At 45.9% G+C, this 15,599-nt stretch overlaps 1 protein-coding gene across 1 annotated transcript in view; it reads right to left on the reverse strand.

Moving 5' to 3' along the window:
• Positions 1–15,599, reverse strand: part of fat2 (FAT atypical cadherin 2) — a 132,424-nt gene that overhangs the window by 56,786 nt on the left and 60,039 nt on the right. The window contains exons 14-15 of the mRNA XM_056275045.1: positions 11,700–11,933; positions 7,319–7,708 (exon numbers count right to left, since the gene is read on the reverse strand). Coding sequence (XP_056131020.1) covers positions 7,319–7,708; positions 11,700–11,933 — 624 coding nt within the window. The remainder of the gene's footprint in view (positions 1–7,318; positions 7,709–11,699; positions 11,934–15,599) is intronic.

Raw genomic sequence — 15,599 nt, forward strand, 5'->3', positions numbered from 1 at the left:
GTTAGTGATGCGCCAGATAGGAAGTTCAGTCCAGTGAGCCTAGAAGTGAAAGTTATCGGCGTAACGGTGTTATGTTGTAACGTGAATAAAATAAGTGAACGTTAGTCGAGACTTGGTCTGATTAATGCCGACACATAACACTACAGTCACAAGCCTCACAATCAACTATAAAACCCATCGTATACAACCAGCCAAGAAAAATCATGGACAAAAACACCAATGAGGTGGCACCACTGTCACATCTTGGAGAAACACCATATGTTCAGCTTCAAAAGCTTCATGAGCTATTCCAACCTAAAGCTTACCTTTAAATGCTTACCTACATGGTCATGCTCCTTCCCTGCTTAATGAATTTGTTGCAAAACCCCAGCAGTCCAGTAGAGCCAGCACTCCAGTGGAGCCAGCACTCCAGTAGTCAGCACTCCAGCAGAGTCAGCACTCCAGTAGAGCCAGCACTCCAGTAGAGCCAGCACTCCAGCAGAGCCAGCACTCCAGTAGAGCCAGCACTCCAGTAGAGCCAGCACTCCAGTAGAGCCAGCACTCCAGCAGAGTCAGCACTCCAGCAGAGTCAGCGCGCAGGCCTCAATAAATGGTAACTGTCGCAGGCACAAAACCATTTGGACCATCAGTCTATCCTGGTTTTCTTTTTCTTTTTTTGGGATTTCTCCCCCTTTTTCTCCCCAGTTGTACTTGGGAAATTACCCCACTCTTCTGACCCATCCCGGTCTCTGCTCCACACCCTCTGCCGATCCGGGGAGGGCTGCAGACTACCACATGTCTCCTCCGATCCATGTGGAGTCACCAGCCACTTCTTTTCACCTTTTCACCAAGGGGACGTAGCACATGGGAGGATCACACTATCCCCCCCAGTTCCCCCTCCCCCCCGAACAGGCACCCCGACCAACCAAAGGAGGCGCTAGTGCAGCGACCAGGACACATACCCACATCCGGCTTCCCACCAGCAGACACGGCCAATTGTTTCTGTAGGGATGCCCAACCAAGCCGGAGGTAAGATGGGGATTCGAACCGGCGATCCCAGTGTTGGTAGGCAACGGAATAGACTGCTATGCTACCTGGATGACCAGTCTATTGTTAAAGGAGCAAAACTTTGGAAATGTCTACCCACTGAGTGGAAAATGCAACAGCTTCAACGTTTTCAACAGAGGTGCTAAATCATGGCTAGAGAGAAACAACACTGTTCTCACACCTAATACCCTGTACAGACACGCCTGTATCTTCATTTTCCTCTTTGGTTATTTTTCTTTTGTCTATTTTAACTTTTAAAAAAGCCTCCTGTGGACAGGTGTTGTAAATTAGTGTTTCACTACAAACACTAAATACAGTGCATTTGCTGCTTGTGCAAAATTGTATGTTGCAGTTCCAATGCTATTGTACTGTCCATGTCAAATAAAACGAACTTAATCGTTTTGCCAGAGAACACTCCTCTCTCATAAATCTACACCATGTTCTTTGTACAAATAAGTGGTTCAGTGTTTTATCAGCAAGAGAGAGAGAGAGACAGAGAGAGAGAGAGTCTCTGACAGACAGAGACAAGTCCCCACCACACACTGTAATTTAAAGCATTCCAAAGCCAAGAGTTAAGAAAGAGTCCCCTCAGTCAGCTGGTTGTGAAACTAACTGACCCCGTAACCACTGACATAGATGAGTTTCAGACTAGCACTGCTAACCAACCACAGACTAGAGTAAAACACATCATAACACAATGCAACAACTCATATGTGGACCACTGGTTCATAGAAACCAAATGACAACACAAATGAGAATGTTATGGGGCCCTAAAAAGAGAATACAAACTGACAGACTGTCTGTCCACTGCCAGCACAGACACATCCTTACCAAGTACAGCCTCACTGACCACAGTCTAGCCACTGAAAAGGGCAGACACACAAAACATCTTGGCTACCAAAGAGCAAAGAATATGTGGTCCCTGTACGGCAGGTGAGGTGGAGACAGAGATGCGCTTCCTGCTAAATTGTGAGAAGTTCCAGAACATAAGAGAGAAATACCAGGAGACATCTGAAAACCAGATTCCAAATGTTCTACTGCTGGATGAGAAAGAACAATGGCCACTTATTTTAGGAGAGGGTCAAAGGTCACACCTTGCGGCACAATATGTGTCAGAATGCCACAGCCTAAGGGTCAGTGAGTGACCTAAATACTGTCAGTTACTGTCAGTTGCTGTTCAAGTGCTGTTCTATGTTTCTGCCAGTTCCATCTATTCCTTTTTCATTTGTTTTAGTTTTTTTTTTGGTACTGTGTTGACCTGTTTTGGCCTCACCTGCTTTGGCAAAATTGTAATTAATGCAGTCATGCCAATAAAGCATCATTGAATATTGTGACAGAGAGAGAGAGACAGAGAGAGAGAGAGAGAGAGAGAGAGAGAGAGAGAGAGAGAGAGAGAGAGAGAGAGAGAGAAGCCTGGAGCAAAAGAGGGGGGAACTCATCTGGCTTGTTTTATGTTTATGAAGTGACTGGTACAAATAACTTAACTAACCCAAAATGATTTTTAAGCTTCTCAGATTCTCTCTTCCCTTCCCTTTCTCAGACTCTGCAAAGATGAAAAAACACAAATAACTTCACCTCTGTAATGGATGAGCGCGCGCGCGCACACACACACACACACACACACACACACACACAGCTGTAAGTTTGAAAAGTCCTGACAGTTGAACAACGTTATGAATAGCATCATTGTTGCAGTTGATTACATCTGGGAAGGGGTAGAGCTGTGTGTGTGTGTGTGTGCGATTATGGGAGTGAACCCACATTTGGACCTATATGAAATCTCATAAATATCTTTGATGCGACTAGATTGCAGTGTCCCGCTGACAGAACAGATCGTTCCACAGCGGTTCAGCTCGTATGACATTAACACACACGTGCCAGCGTGCGCTGCCCCCAGCCGCACAGCCGCACATGTGTAGGGGACAGCCCCATCAAACACTCTCTATGCCCATCTGTGTACAAGGATGTGCTGTCTGCTGCACTTCTATAGGCTCATATTTCTGTGCTTTCTCTCTCTCAGTGTGCCTGTATGAATGTGGGCATCACATTCATAACATAAAAGAGAATCAGAGCAGCTCTTAATGCCCTTTTTCCACTACAAGGTACCGGATCGTTCTGGCACAGCTGTACTGCTATGGCGTGCGTCCACAGGTGGCGGATAGTGGAATGCTCCCTCAAATATGGGGGACAGCTGTGAAAAAAGCAGGCTTACCTGACGAATAAGCAGTCGCGGACCATCAGCAGCAGTTGCTACCAGGGCACAGTAGGCCATTGGGTGGCACTGGTGGACCGATAAAAAGCTGCAAAGGCCCTATAACGGCACTGTGACAAGGCGTTTGCGGGTCGCCTTTAAATAGACCTGCTCTACACTGGACAGCAGCAGAGTAGTACCTGTAGCTGGTGGACGAGCCAAACCGTCTGGCCAATGGTAGCGTCAGGACAACAGGAGGCATGCTGGAAACTCTAGTCTCTGGTCTCCTGTACTGCGGGCAGAAGGCAATGGTAAACCACTGTCTATTTTATTACCAAAAACCCAAAATATGCTTAACAACATGAAAGCCACCAGAGCATAGCAATGGCGGACAGTTGTTGAGCATGTTTTTCAGCGGCCAACATCATAGCTGATGATGCCAAAAGAAGAAGGTACCACCTCAACTTGACTCGACTCAACGTTTTTCATTGTCCATAACTGGAAAGTACCGGCATTTTGGTAACTGTTACCACTTTTCTGGCACCACCTTTGTCGAGGTTCCAGAAAACCCGGAGCGGATACAAAAATCAATGTAGACCTCTGATTGGTCAGAGAAACACGTCTCTGCGTCATTTTGCGTCACTGAGTCATCAATGCACGCATGGGATATCACCCGGCATTTTTAAATACCGAAGCGGTCGAAGCGGAGTTATCTTAAAAGTACATTTTGAAATTGAAAAAAATGGAGAGCCGAAAAGTCAGGGGGCACTGTTACGGTAATGGAAAATGACACAGAAGCGAGTCGAGTTGATCGACTCGAGTCGAGCCGGTACCATGTAGTGGAAAAGGGGCATAAGAGAATCAGTCAAGAACTTTAACTTGTCTCATCTCAACATCGACCGTTACTCTGGGGTCGGGTCGCAGTGGTAGCAAGCTAAGTAGGCCAACTCCAGATATCCCTCTCCCCAGCAACGCCCTCCAGCTCCTCCTGAGGGGATCCCGAGGCATTCCAAGGCCACACTGGACATGTAGTCCCTCCAGCGAATTCTGGGTCTATCCCGGGGTCTCCTCCCAGTTGGACGTGCTCGGAAAACCTCCAAAGGAAGGTGCCCTGGAGATATCTTAAGCAGATGCCCGAACCACCTCAACTGGCTCCTTTCGACGCAAAGCAGCAGCGGCTCTACTTCGAGCTCCCTCTAGATGTCCGAGTTCCCAACCCTATCTCTAAGTTCTCTCAAGCTGTCTCAATGTTGTCATAATTTATAACCCGACACCACTCCCCCCGATCCTCCTCCATCACTGCTCCTTGTTTGTTTCCATTTCGAGACATTTTTTTTCCAGTGTATGTATTGATTGACAAAGTGGACAAGCTGTGCTTATGTAAGTAAACGGCTTTTACTTTAAAAAGTAAAATGTCTTTTTTAAAGGCTCTTTACCAACTTATGTTAGCTTATGACTACACATCAACGTGTTTTGAAATTCTCAAGGACCTTGCAGGACTAATCTATTCCTACCAAGCACACTTTCATCCTCCCTTGACAGGTGTTTGTCTTTTGCTGCAGGATTCCAAGGATACATAGTTTTTATTATTCTACTATCACATCTGAAGGTTGCCTGTTTTGAAGACTTAATTTCCTACTTTGTTCAGTTACCCTGGAGAGAACCTGCAGGCTCTACCACGGTCCCTTCTGGTTCTGGCCACTCCAGCTCCGGCTCCTGAGTCTCTATCTATCCGCATTTGGGATACAGTGTGAAAAACGTCTGCCGTTGTTGGCAATGTTCTCTATATCTCTGAGACGTAGTTGCGAAATTTGTTCTTCCAGTACCAGTGTCGTTATTTGACACGTCAGTGATGTAGTTGGTGACAAGGAAGAACTACGGGCTAGTTCAGCTTGGATTTCCAGTCTCCGCTTCCAGGGGGCATGCTCTAGATAACACTCAAAGATGAAACGTCCTTGTTCTATTCCAAACGAGCTACATTTCCAACAGTGAAAATGGCATCCCAAAATATGAGTGCAGAGGATCTTATGGATGAGGCTACATGTTCCTCTCCCCCCTTTTTCTCCCCAGTTGTATTTGGCCAATTACCCCACTCTTCCGAGCCATCTTGGTTGCTGCTCCATCCCCTCTGCCGATCCGGGGAGGGCTGCAAACTACTACGTCGAGTTGCCAGCCACTTCTTTTCACCTGACAGTGAGGAGTTTCGCCAAGGGAACATAGCGTGTGGGAGGATCACGCTATTCCCCCTCCCCCCTGAACAGGTGCCCCGACCAACCAGAGGAGACGCTAGTGCAGCAACCAGGACACATATCCACATCTGGCTTCCCACCTGCAGACACGGCCAATTGTGTCTGTAGGGATGCCTGACCAAGCCGGAGGTAACACAGGGATTCGAACCAGCGACCCCCGTGTTGTTAGGTAATGAAATAGACTACTGCGCTACCTGGATGCCCACGAGGATACATGTTTTAAGGCAGAGACAGTCAGAGCACAATAGGTTCGTTGTATTCTACACATGACAATAAAGTTGAACTTGAACTAGCGATTCCTTAATATTTTCAACTAACATTCAAAGCTATATGTCAGATGAGACCTGAGACCTCAGAGAGGACTGCCAATCCCATGCAAAACCCATTTTAAAGAAACCTAAATCTGAGGGGCTCTGAGAATTTGACGGGATTTAAAGTGACCGATTCTGTGGAAAAACATCTAAGATGTTGGACTCTGAAAGCGAGCAGTGATGCGAGTTCAGGTCCTGTCCTGCTCAGGCATCCCTGAGCTAGATCCTACCATCTTCCCGTGGTAAAAGAAGTTCAACACAACAGGAGGACACTCGATATTCACATTTAATCTGAATATTTCATAAAGATCTGAGCTGTGAAGTGGTATGGTTCTTTAATGACTCAAACATAACCCTCGCTTTTAAAAAACAGAAGGAAAAATGAATGCTACCTACCTGCTCTGCAAAAGCATATAAGCTATTCTATTCTTTTCTTTCTTTTAAAGATTTTTTTGGCATTTTCCACCTTTTATTTGATAGCGATAATAGAGAGAGACAGGAAAGGCAGGGGAGAGAGAGGGGATGACATGCAGCAAAGGGCCCAGGCCGGACTCGAACCCAGGCTGCTGCGGTAAGGACTCAGCCTTGTGTGGCACCTGTGCTACCAGGTGAGCCACCGGGGCTGCGCCCCAAACTATTCTATTCTTAATACAAACTTAACTAGAGAAAAAACTCATCTTTCCATAAAAGGTGACAGACAGAATGAGGGAGACAGAGAGACAGAACGAGAGAGAGACATAAAGAAAGACAGAAAGAGCAAGACAGAAAAAAATGCTTCCATGCACTCTATGCATTGCCTCTGTGCACTGCCTGTTGGCACCTGTGTCCTATTGGACTCCAACTTAGCTTTATAGCTTGCTTGCATATGACGCGCAAACTTGTAGGTGGAGGGCAGGAAGTGATTTTCTACATAGGAAGCACTATCACAAACTCTCAAAATGCCGGTTGCTCACATCGATTAAACCGAGAAACTACAAAGAGTGTTTATTGAGTACCAAAAGCTGTTGTTCGTAAGGGGTGGAAATACAAGAAATTGACCAAAAACCAAAAAATGGCTTGTGAACCATCATCTGCGGTCGGGAGGAACGGAGTTGGGTAATGCGTGTGTGTGTCGTGACTACTTCATCAAAAATAAAGCAATAAGGATCATGTCCAACATATCCTATTTTCTGTTTATACCTTTCTCTTATATATCATCTAAACTAGCACAGTTCAGGCTTTCCTCCATCTCGTCCATTCTGCTTTTCACTTCCTACCCTCCATCTGAATCTTGCTCATCAGAATCACATGACTGCAAACAAACTATAGCACTTTCTCATGTTGTTGTCTCCTGCCCAGATCCTTGCTTGTGTTGTATCAGCGCTCAGATGTGTCGCTTTGAATAAAAGCTTCTGCTAAATGAAATTGTAAATTGCTGTAAATGGTACAAACAGAGAACGAGAGACAGACAGAATGAAAGACAGAATGAATGAAAGAAACAGAGACAGACAGAATGAAAGAGAGACAGACAGATGAAGAGACATACAGAGAGCTGTTCTTACCTGTGTGATGGTCCAGTAGAAACCGTCGGTCCTCATTGCCGGAGATAATGCTGTAGACGACAACGTCCGGCCCACCACCGTCTCTGGTGAAGGCGGACACGCTCAGCACCTGTGACCCCACTGCAAAGGATTCTGGGAGCTGGGAGGTATACTCTGAGCTCAGGAACACGGGCTGGTAGTCATCTAGGGAGACCACATCCACCGTCACTGTGGCAACAGAGTAGAGGTGCCGTGGCAGGCCGCGGTCAGTGGCTTTGACCTTGAGTTCGAAGGTGGGTGGGGTCTCAGGGGTGAAAGGTCGCTCCAGTCTGAGGACTCCAGAGAATTCATCCAGAGAGAAGTAGCCCCCATCCCCAGCCAGGAGGGAGTACTTCACCTCAGAGTTTATACCTGCAAGAGACAGAAAGTGGGTGTTCTTAATCTGCTTTGGGGAAATTACACTATGTCCCTGTGTGACCACGTCATTAAAAACCTCCAACAGAACATCAAAAATAGGTTGATAAGTACTTTATACTGGGAGAATTTGAAATCTTTTCTTGTTCATTATTCCACAATTTTCTTAGAGCCGCAAATTCTTCAAGCTCAAGGTAGGACCGAAATTTAAGCACAAAATTCAGGAGTATATACATAATCACAATCCAACTGTCAAGATCATTTTAAGACTTTTTTTAAGTTGCAAAAATTAACCCAGCCACTGACGATGCACAAGCCGGTGCATTCTTAATGCTGGTCCCAAGCCCGGATAAATGAGGAGGGTTGTGTCAGGAAGGGCGTCCAGTGTAAAGTCTTTGCCAAATCCAATATGCGGCTCATAAATCAGATTTCCATACCGTATCGGTCGAGGCCCAGATACCAACGACCACCACCGGTACTGTTGGCTAGCAGGATGCCGGTGGAAACTATGCTACTGTTGGGCGAAAGAGAAGGAGAGGGGGAAGGCATATCCAGAGGCAGTGGGAAAGGAGGAAGGGTAGGAGTGTGGAGGTGAGAGTCGGAACTTTGAATGTTGGCACTATGACTGGTAAAGGGAGAGAGCTGGCTGATATGCTGGAGAGAAGAAAAGTAGGTATACTTTGTGTGCAAGAGACAAGGTAGAAGTGGGGTAAGGCCAGGAGCATTGAAGGAGGGTTCAAACTCTTCTACCATGGTGTGAATGGGAGGAGAATTGGGGTGGCCAAGAGGATGGCACAACACAGGAGAGCTAACACGTCAGGCCAGGACACCACAGTCTACACTATCTACAGGCCAGTGACCACTCTCTCAGGGATGAGGATGTAACCATCCTTGATAGGGAGGAACGCTGGGTTGAACGGGGAGTCAAAGAGGCCATCTATGTGAAGAGGGAACGACCATCCCTGAATGGGATGGGGGGGGGGGGGCTGGGCTAAGAGTACATCAGTCGCCATCTTACAATGCTGTGATTCCAACTATTCCCCAATCCTCAGGGAATAGTACACATGGCCATGGCAACTTTAGTTCTTTAGTTAATGGCCACAGCAATTTGCATATGAAACCGATTGTTGGGTTTAGTCGTTATGCCATTGTATTGTTTATAAGGGTGGGGTTACCTGCAGTCAGTTGAGACTGAAGAGGTCACTTAGATGATGATGAAATTTTCTCTCAATAAACCTTGTGTCCAGATGAACTGATTCAACTTTCTGTGGTTTGTTCATATCACTGATTATTGGAAAGATTTGAGTAAAACAGGCCCATATTTTCAATTACCATCAGTTGCAAAAGACACAAATGCTAATTTTAGATCTATAACTCAAACTCTTTAATTATGAATGTAAATATACCTCCATTTGATATGATGGAATAAATCACAGATTAGGCCTTTAAAGGCTGCATTAAAGCATTATCATTGCCAAGGCTAGGAAGTCCATTCCCAGGGAAAATTTCCAAACACATCTGGAATGACAGGCATATCAGAGGGGCATCTTGAGAGAGTGAACCTCTGCTGGAACAGGCCTACTATCAGCTGATGGTATTATTATGTAAAGGGAGGTAAATATAGTTTAGATGTAATTAGAGTGCCACGAACAGAGCGGAGCAGTCCCGACATGTTCCGAGTTTGACTGAGACACAAGACTTCTTTAAAGTTAAGCGATGTCGAGATCACAAGAAATATGAGGGCAGCTTATTGGAGACAGGTTTGAACCGGCTGTCGATCTCTCCGCTATGTATCTCATTGTTTCTCAGATCTAACCAAAGATGAATATGATAACATTCAAAATCATTTTCTTTTTATCAAAGTGATTTAAATGTTGCGCTGAGCTTTCAATTCCCTGGTTTGACTGAGAGAAAAGAATTTTCTCACATGGGTCCTGCATAGATTTTCTTCGTCAAAGTGGCCATGTGATGCATCTTTCTTTTTCTTCATTTATCGTAAGGGCAATCCCTGCTACCATCCTTGGGTCAAACCAACATGTTTTCAGCTTAAAGAATATAAAAGTCTGGTATCCCTCTTAACGCAAATCTTTCTTTAAGGCAAATCCTGACTAGAGAGTGGTTTGGGGAATTATGAGGGCTCGTCAAGGAACGCCCGTGTCTGGATTAATTTTCAAGTGCACATATAATTGCGACATCTACCTTGCAAAAATTGTAATCTGGTAACACATGCTGATCTCTGTTGTAGATTTTTAAAAGTTTCTGCATTTTTGACTAATGGCAACAGGCACAAAATGAGAAGGAAGGAAGGCTACAATTTTGGCAAAGCTGTTTTTATCAGAATCAGAATCATGTTTATTGGCCATGTAGGTTTCACATATATGGAATTTGACTCCAGTTTCATGGCTCTTCCAGTGTACTTAACATGGAGTATATATAATTTATAACATAAAATATTCATTCATTTGTTCATCTTCAGCCGTTTCTCTGGGGTCGGGTCACGGTGGCAGCAAGCCAATCAGGACACTCCAGACGTCCCTCTCCCCAGCAATGCCCTCCAGCAACTCCTGGGGGATCCCAAGGCCTTCCCAGGCCAGATTGGACACGTAGTCCTTCCAGCGAGTTCTAGATCTACCCTAGGGTCTCCTCCCAGTTGGCCGTGCCCAGAAAACCTCCAAAGGAAGGTGCCCAGGAGGCATCCTAATCAGATGCCTGAACCACCTCAACTGGCTCCTTTCGATGCAAAGGAGCAGCGGCTCTATTCCAAGCTCCCTCCGGATGTCCGAGCTCCTCACCCTATCTCTAAGGCTGAGCTCAGACACCCTACAGAGGAAACTCGTTTCAGCCACTTGTATCCGCGACATCACCCTTTCGGGTCACTACCCAAAGCTCATGACCATAGGTGAGGGTTGGAATGAAGATTGACTGGTAAAGTGAGAGCTTTGCCTTCTGACTCAGCTCCCTCCTCACCACAATGGTCCGGTACAACGTCTGCATTACTGCTGATGCTGCACCAATCCACCTGTCAATCTCCCGCTCCATCCTACCCTCACTTGTGAACAAGACCCCGAGATACTTGAACTCCTTCACTTGAGGCAACAACTTATCCCCAACCCAGAGGGAGCAATCCACCATTTTCTGGTAGAGAACCATGGTCTCAGACTTAAGAGGTGCTGACTCTCATCCCGGCCATTTAACACTCAGGTGCAAACTGTCCCCAGTGCGTGCTAATATAATATATTAACATATATTTTATAAATATAGAATCCCCCCACCCTCATTTCATGTTATTCTGTACACAATTAGTTCCTGTGTTCATTTGTTCAATAACATCAATATTAAAAAGTGAACAAAATAAACATTGTAACTTCATTCATCACCTGTCTTAGGCATCGTTTTTTTTTCTGATTGTAATTTACCTTTTTTCTAATTTTTTTTGTCTTTTGTTTGTGTTTTCAAATGTGTAATTTTGCTACGGTGTGATTTTGTATCTGTGCTTTCTAATTGCTGCTGCCTATCTTGGCCAGGTCTCCCTTGAAAAAGAGGTTTGTAATCTCAACGGGATCCTCCTGGTTAAATAAAGGTTAAATAGAAAAATAAAATTAAAAATTGGCGAGTTATTTTTTCTACACTGGCTAATTATCTGAATATTTGCCTTTGGAAAATGTGTTGAGGACCTGAGCAAAGAGAGATCTTGTATCTCCCTGTTTAAATACAGATTTATGTGTTTTCTGTGATTCTGTGATGTGTTTGCAAACTGTGTACTAATTTGTTTGCACTTCAGGGCCACTGTGGAGAAGCCTAGGGCCGCCATGACACACGGGGGGTACATTTTTTCAGAATAAGACCTTGTGGGCATGAAGTATGGCATTAGTTTAGCTAGCATGCCTTTAATTTCTACAGTGGCTATAACTGGGTTTAGCTAACCTTATTGGTTAGCCGGGGCTAGCCACATAGTACATGATGTCTTGGATCATATTTAGCAGCTCACCAGTGTCGGGGTCCTTGGCATATATGACAGTGATGGGGGTCCTGACAGTGGTGTTGTCAAACACAGTGACCTCATAGTGACTGGATGAGAAGTGGGGAGGGTTGTCGTTCATGTCCTGGACCATCAGCAAGATGTCCGCCTGACAGGAGCGCCCACCGCCATCTGTAGCCTTGGCAACCACATTATACTCCACTTCCCTCTCCCGGTCCAACAAAGCCAGGGTGAACAGATCCCCTGCAAGAAAAAGAGTTAACTTCATTTATATTGACTCATTCAAAACAAATTCAAGGTTCCCACTATTTTTAGGATTTTCCAGGACATTTTCCATGACTTTATCTTGGATATCCATGCCAGGCATTGCTGACAGTCCGTCATATTATTCACTGTGCCACGGACAGCACACCATGCCAGGTGGGGCCACCACCGGATGGCTGTCACCATGAGGAAGGAGAGCCAGGGAAGGGAGGAAGGGGGGCAAGGTGCACCAGAGAAAGACTGGGAAAAAGCTCTGTGCCGGCCAGATCTGTGGCCAGCTCTGTCTACTCTTCTGTATGTGTCGTAATAAATATATATGTGACTGACACATTTTCCTCCATCCCTCTGTCCACAACCTTTGTGGCAAGAGACTTGCTACACTCTACACTGGCATACAAGTGGACGTATCAGATCAATCAGCTAATAATGTGGCGCTAATGTTAGCTAACTCCAGCCAACTCTGACAAGTTATCTACCTTGTAAAGACAAACACTCAGATGCGCCATTAGCAAGAAATGCTTTGAATACCACAGAAAGTTTCTGGCGAAAGAGAAAGAAAAATAAAATGACCGATGCAAGGAGAACAGAGGGCTACGAAACTGAAGTTGTACCAACCAACGATGATATTACAACCGGTCGGCCTATGTGGGGCTGTCGGTGAGCGCCTGTGGCCCTAGTTTTTGTGGTGTGTCCCGCACCGTTGGCACTATTGGTGGTGGAGCCCGTCGGGGAGAGATCCCTCTGATTGGCTGTCGGGTACTGACAGTAGAAAAGGGATCTTTTGCACGCTTTGTATATAGCACCTTTGGCGGATGGGGACCTCAAGCTAAGTACCTACCATAAGCAACGGGCAGAACGCCCATCAAAGAAACGCAATGAGGAGTACGCATAAGTTATGAGCCATATGAGGACCAGAATACGGGTTCAGTACTTGGCAGCACACCGATTTTAGTGAGAGGTTGAACGTGGGAGAAGACTGCCATCAACAAAGCCCCTTTCGGAGATATCGTTCAATCTGTTTTTAAAATATTGGGGGTATCTGTACTTTTAATGATTTTTGACTGTAGTGTGTTTTTATTTAATGTTTTTTTCTATTGATTGCTTTTACTGTATTATATTATAGCGAATTCGGGGGGCAACCACAGCAACTGCCGCAGCCGGGACGCGAACCCGTATCTCCCGCACCGCGGGAGGCATCGGTAACCTCTCGACTGAAGGGTCGGACCCCTTACCCCTTAGTGTAACGTACATGGATAACTAGACACGTTGGCCGTTGGCTAACGGGTCGGACCCTTTAGTCGAGCGGTTAGCGACGTCTGCGGGAGACACGGGTTCGCGTCCCGGCTGCGGCAGTTCCTGTGGTTGCCCCCCGAATTCGCTACGATATTTTTTCGTGAGTCAAGTAAATTTTTTATGAGACAGTACAAGCCTGTTTCTTGCCATAAGCAATCATCAGCTGTCAGCTTTATTGACAGTTGATGATTGCTTACGGCATGAAACAGGCTTGACGTTCTTGTGTAAGAAGTGAGGTTGTTGTGAAGCATCTAGTGTGTTGGTGTAGTGTTGTGTGCGGTCACGTCTTACTCCTTCACCGCTGCCTAGCAGAAATGTGAACAGGAGAGCCGAGCGCGTAAGTCTCTCCCTGCCAGTACATAGCCTCTCCAACAGCAAGCCCTATGTAGCGCCTCCTCGTGGCGACACACGGTAACTGGGTACACCTTGGACCCTGGCTGAATTACAAGGGACTCGGAGAAGATCTGGCCCCTTGACGTGCGGTACGCAGGCCCACCGCCACCGGTGTGTGGATATTCCCTGATGCCCACAAACCACCCCCAGCTATGGGTTAAATAGTGCCACCTAGTGGATACCTCGGGAGAGGACTAGGCTACGGGAGTAAACCTCTACACAACATCAACGTCCACAGTGCTGTTGCTTTGTGTTTTTCTTGTCCTTTTGTGTGTTTAAGTGGGAGAGTACTGCTGGCGTCGTGTGTGGCTGCTGCTTCTCCCTCTCGTAGCCCCCCTTCCCATCCACCCCTGTGTGTCTGTGTTGTGTTTATCTGTTGTCTTGTTTCACCCTGTTTATTGTAAAGCCACTCTGAGTGTTAGAAAAACACTATATAAGATTGATTTATTATTATTACTGTCTCACTGTATTACTGTCTCGCTGTATTATATATCTCACTCTATTATTACTGTCTCACTGTATTTTATATATATATATATATATATATATATATATATATATATATATATATATATATAAATTACACAAACACGATGTAAGTCTAGTGGCACGGTGGCGCAGTGGTTAGCACGGTTGCCTCACAGCAAGAAGGTCCTGGGTTCGAGCCCCGGGGTAGTCCAACCTTGGGGGTCGTCCTCTGTGCGGAGTTTGCGTGTTCTCCCTGTATCTGTGTGGGTTTCCTGCAGGTGCTCTGGTTTCCTCCCACAGTCCAAACACATGTAGGTCAGGTGAATCCCCCGTACTAAATTGCCCCTAGGTGTGTTTGTGTGTGTCGGCCGGCCCTGTGTGATGGCCTGGCGGTCTATCCAGGGTGTCTCCCCACCTGCCACCCAATGACTGCTGGGATAGGTTCGGATGATGGATGGATGGATGGATGGTGTAATTCTACCGTGGGTATTTCACGTCTGGATGCCTGATTAAGGTTATGGAAGCATAACCAGGACCGTCACCCACTTTTACTGTGCCAGTAGGTTACGGCTATAAGTAAGGGTACTGTATATTTTGAGCCTAATATCTAAAAGCAGTAACGGAGAACGTTATAACGGAAGGACTTCAACAGTAACTTAGCATAATATTAGAAATGTCATGTAATTGCCAGATTTGTTGATTGGATCAACACTGCATTCACGCCATCGTTTCATATGGCTTAACTTTGAAATGTTAGCTAAATACGTCGCGGCAGCTAGCAAAAAGCTAACGTAGTTAAGGCTACTAATAAGCCGCAAAGGAAATATGTTGTATGCAGAAAGCTTTCATTTGACTGTTGGTTGAGTAAAAGGACCACATAACTTACATAGTGACCCCCGCTCACTGTTGCAGCCCCAGGATAAACAGTCAGCACAGCATCAGACTTACAGACTGATTTCTTGTGAAAACCCAATGGATTTTGTACTGGGTTATGGAAACACGTCTCACTGAACTGAGCACTGCAGATAACAGTCCCTCCTGGTTTGTAGGCATGCGAGGCTGATGTCTGTAAATAATTTCCAACCATTTCAGCGGTATAGTGGGACATTTTGGTAGACAGTGGAAGGAAGCTCCAGAGTCCAGATTCTATCCAAAATCTGCAAAACTTCCACCATGCTAATGCAAACTCGCTCTCAGTACTGACAAGTCCACTCTGCACAGGAGACTTTGGGTGTCTTTGCCCATCCTGCATTTGCATATTAGACAGCGATTGGCTTTTGGATTTGTGACGTACCAAATCTAGCTTGTGCAGGGTAATTTTGAATATCAGGTTTTAGAGAAGGCCCTGTGACGGCCTGGCGGCCTGTCCAGGGTGCCTCCCCGCCTGCCACCCAATGACTGCTGGGATAGGCTCCAGCATCCCTGCGACCCTGAGAGCAGGATAAGCAGTTTGGATAATGGATGGATGGATTTTAGAGAAGTGCTCCAACA

Source organism: Lampris incognitus, chromosome 1 (assembly GCF_029633865.1).
Source record: "Lampris incognitus isolate fLamInc1 chromosome 1, fLamInc1.hap2, whole genome shotgun sequence".
In the NCBI taxonomy this organism is placed as follows: Eukaryota; Metazoa; Chordata; class Actinopteri; order Lampriformes; family Lampridae; genus Lampris; species Lampris incognitus.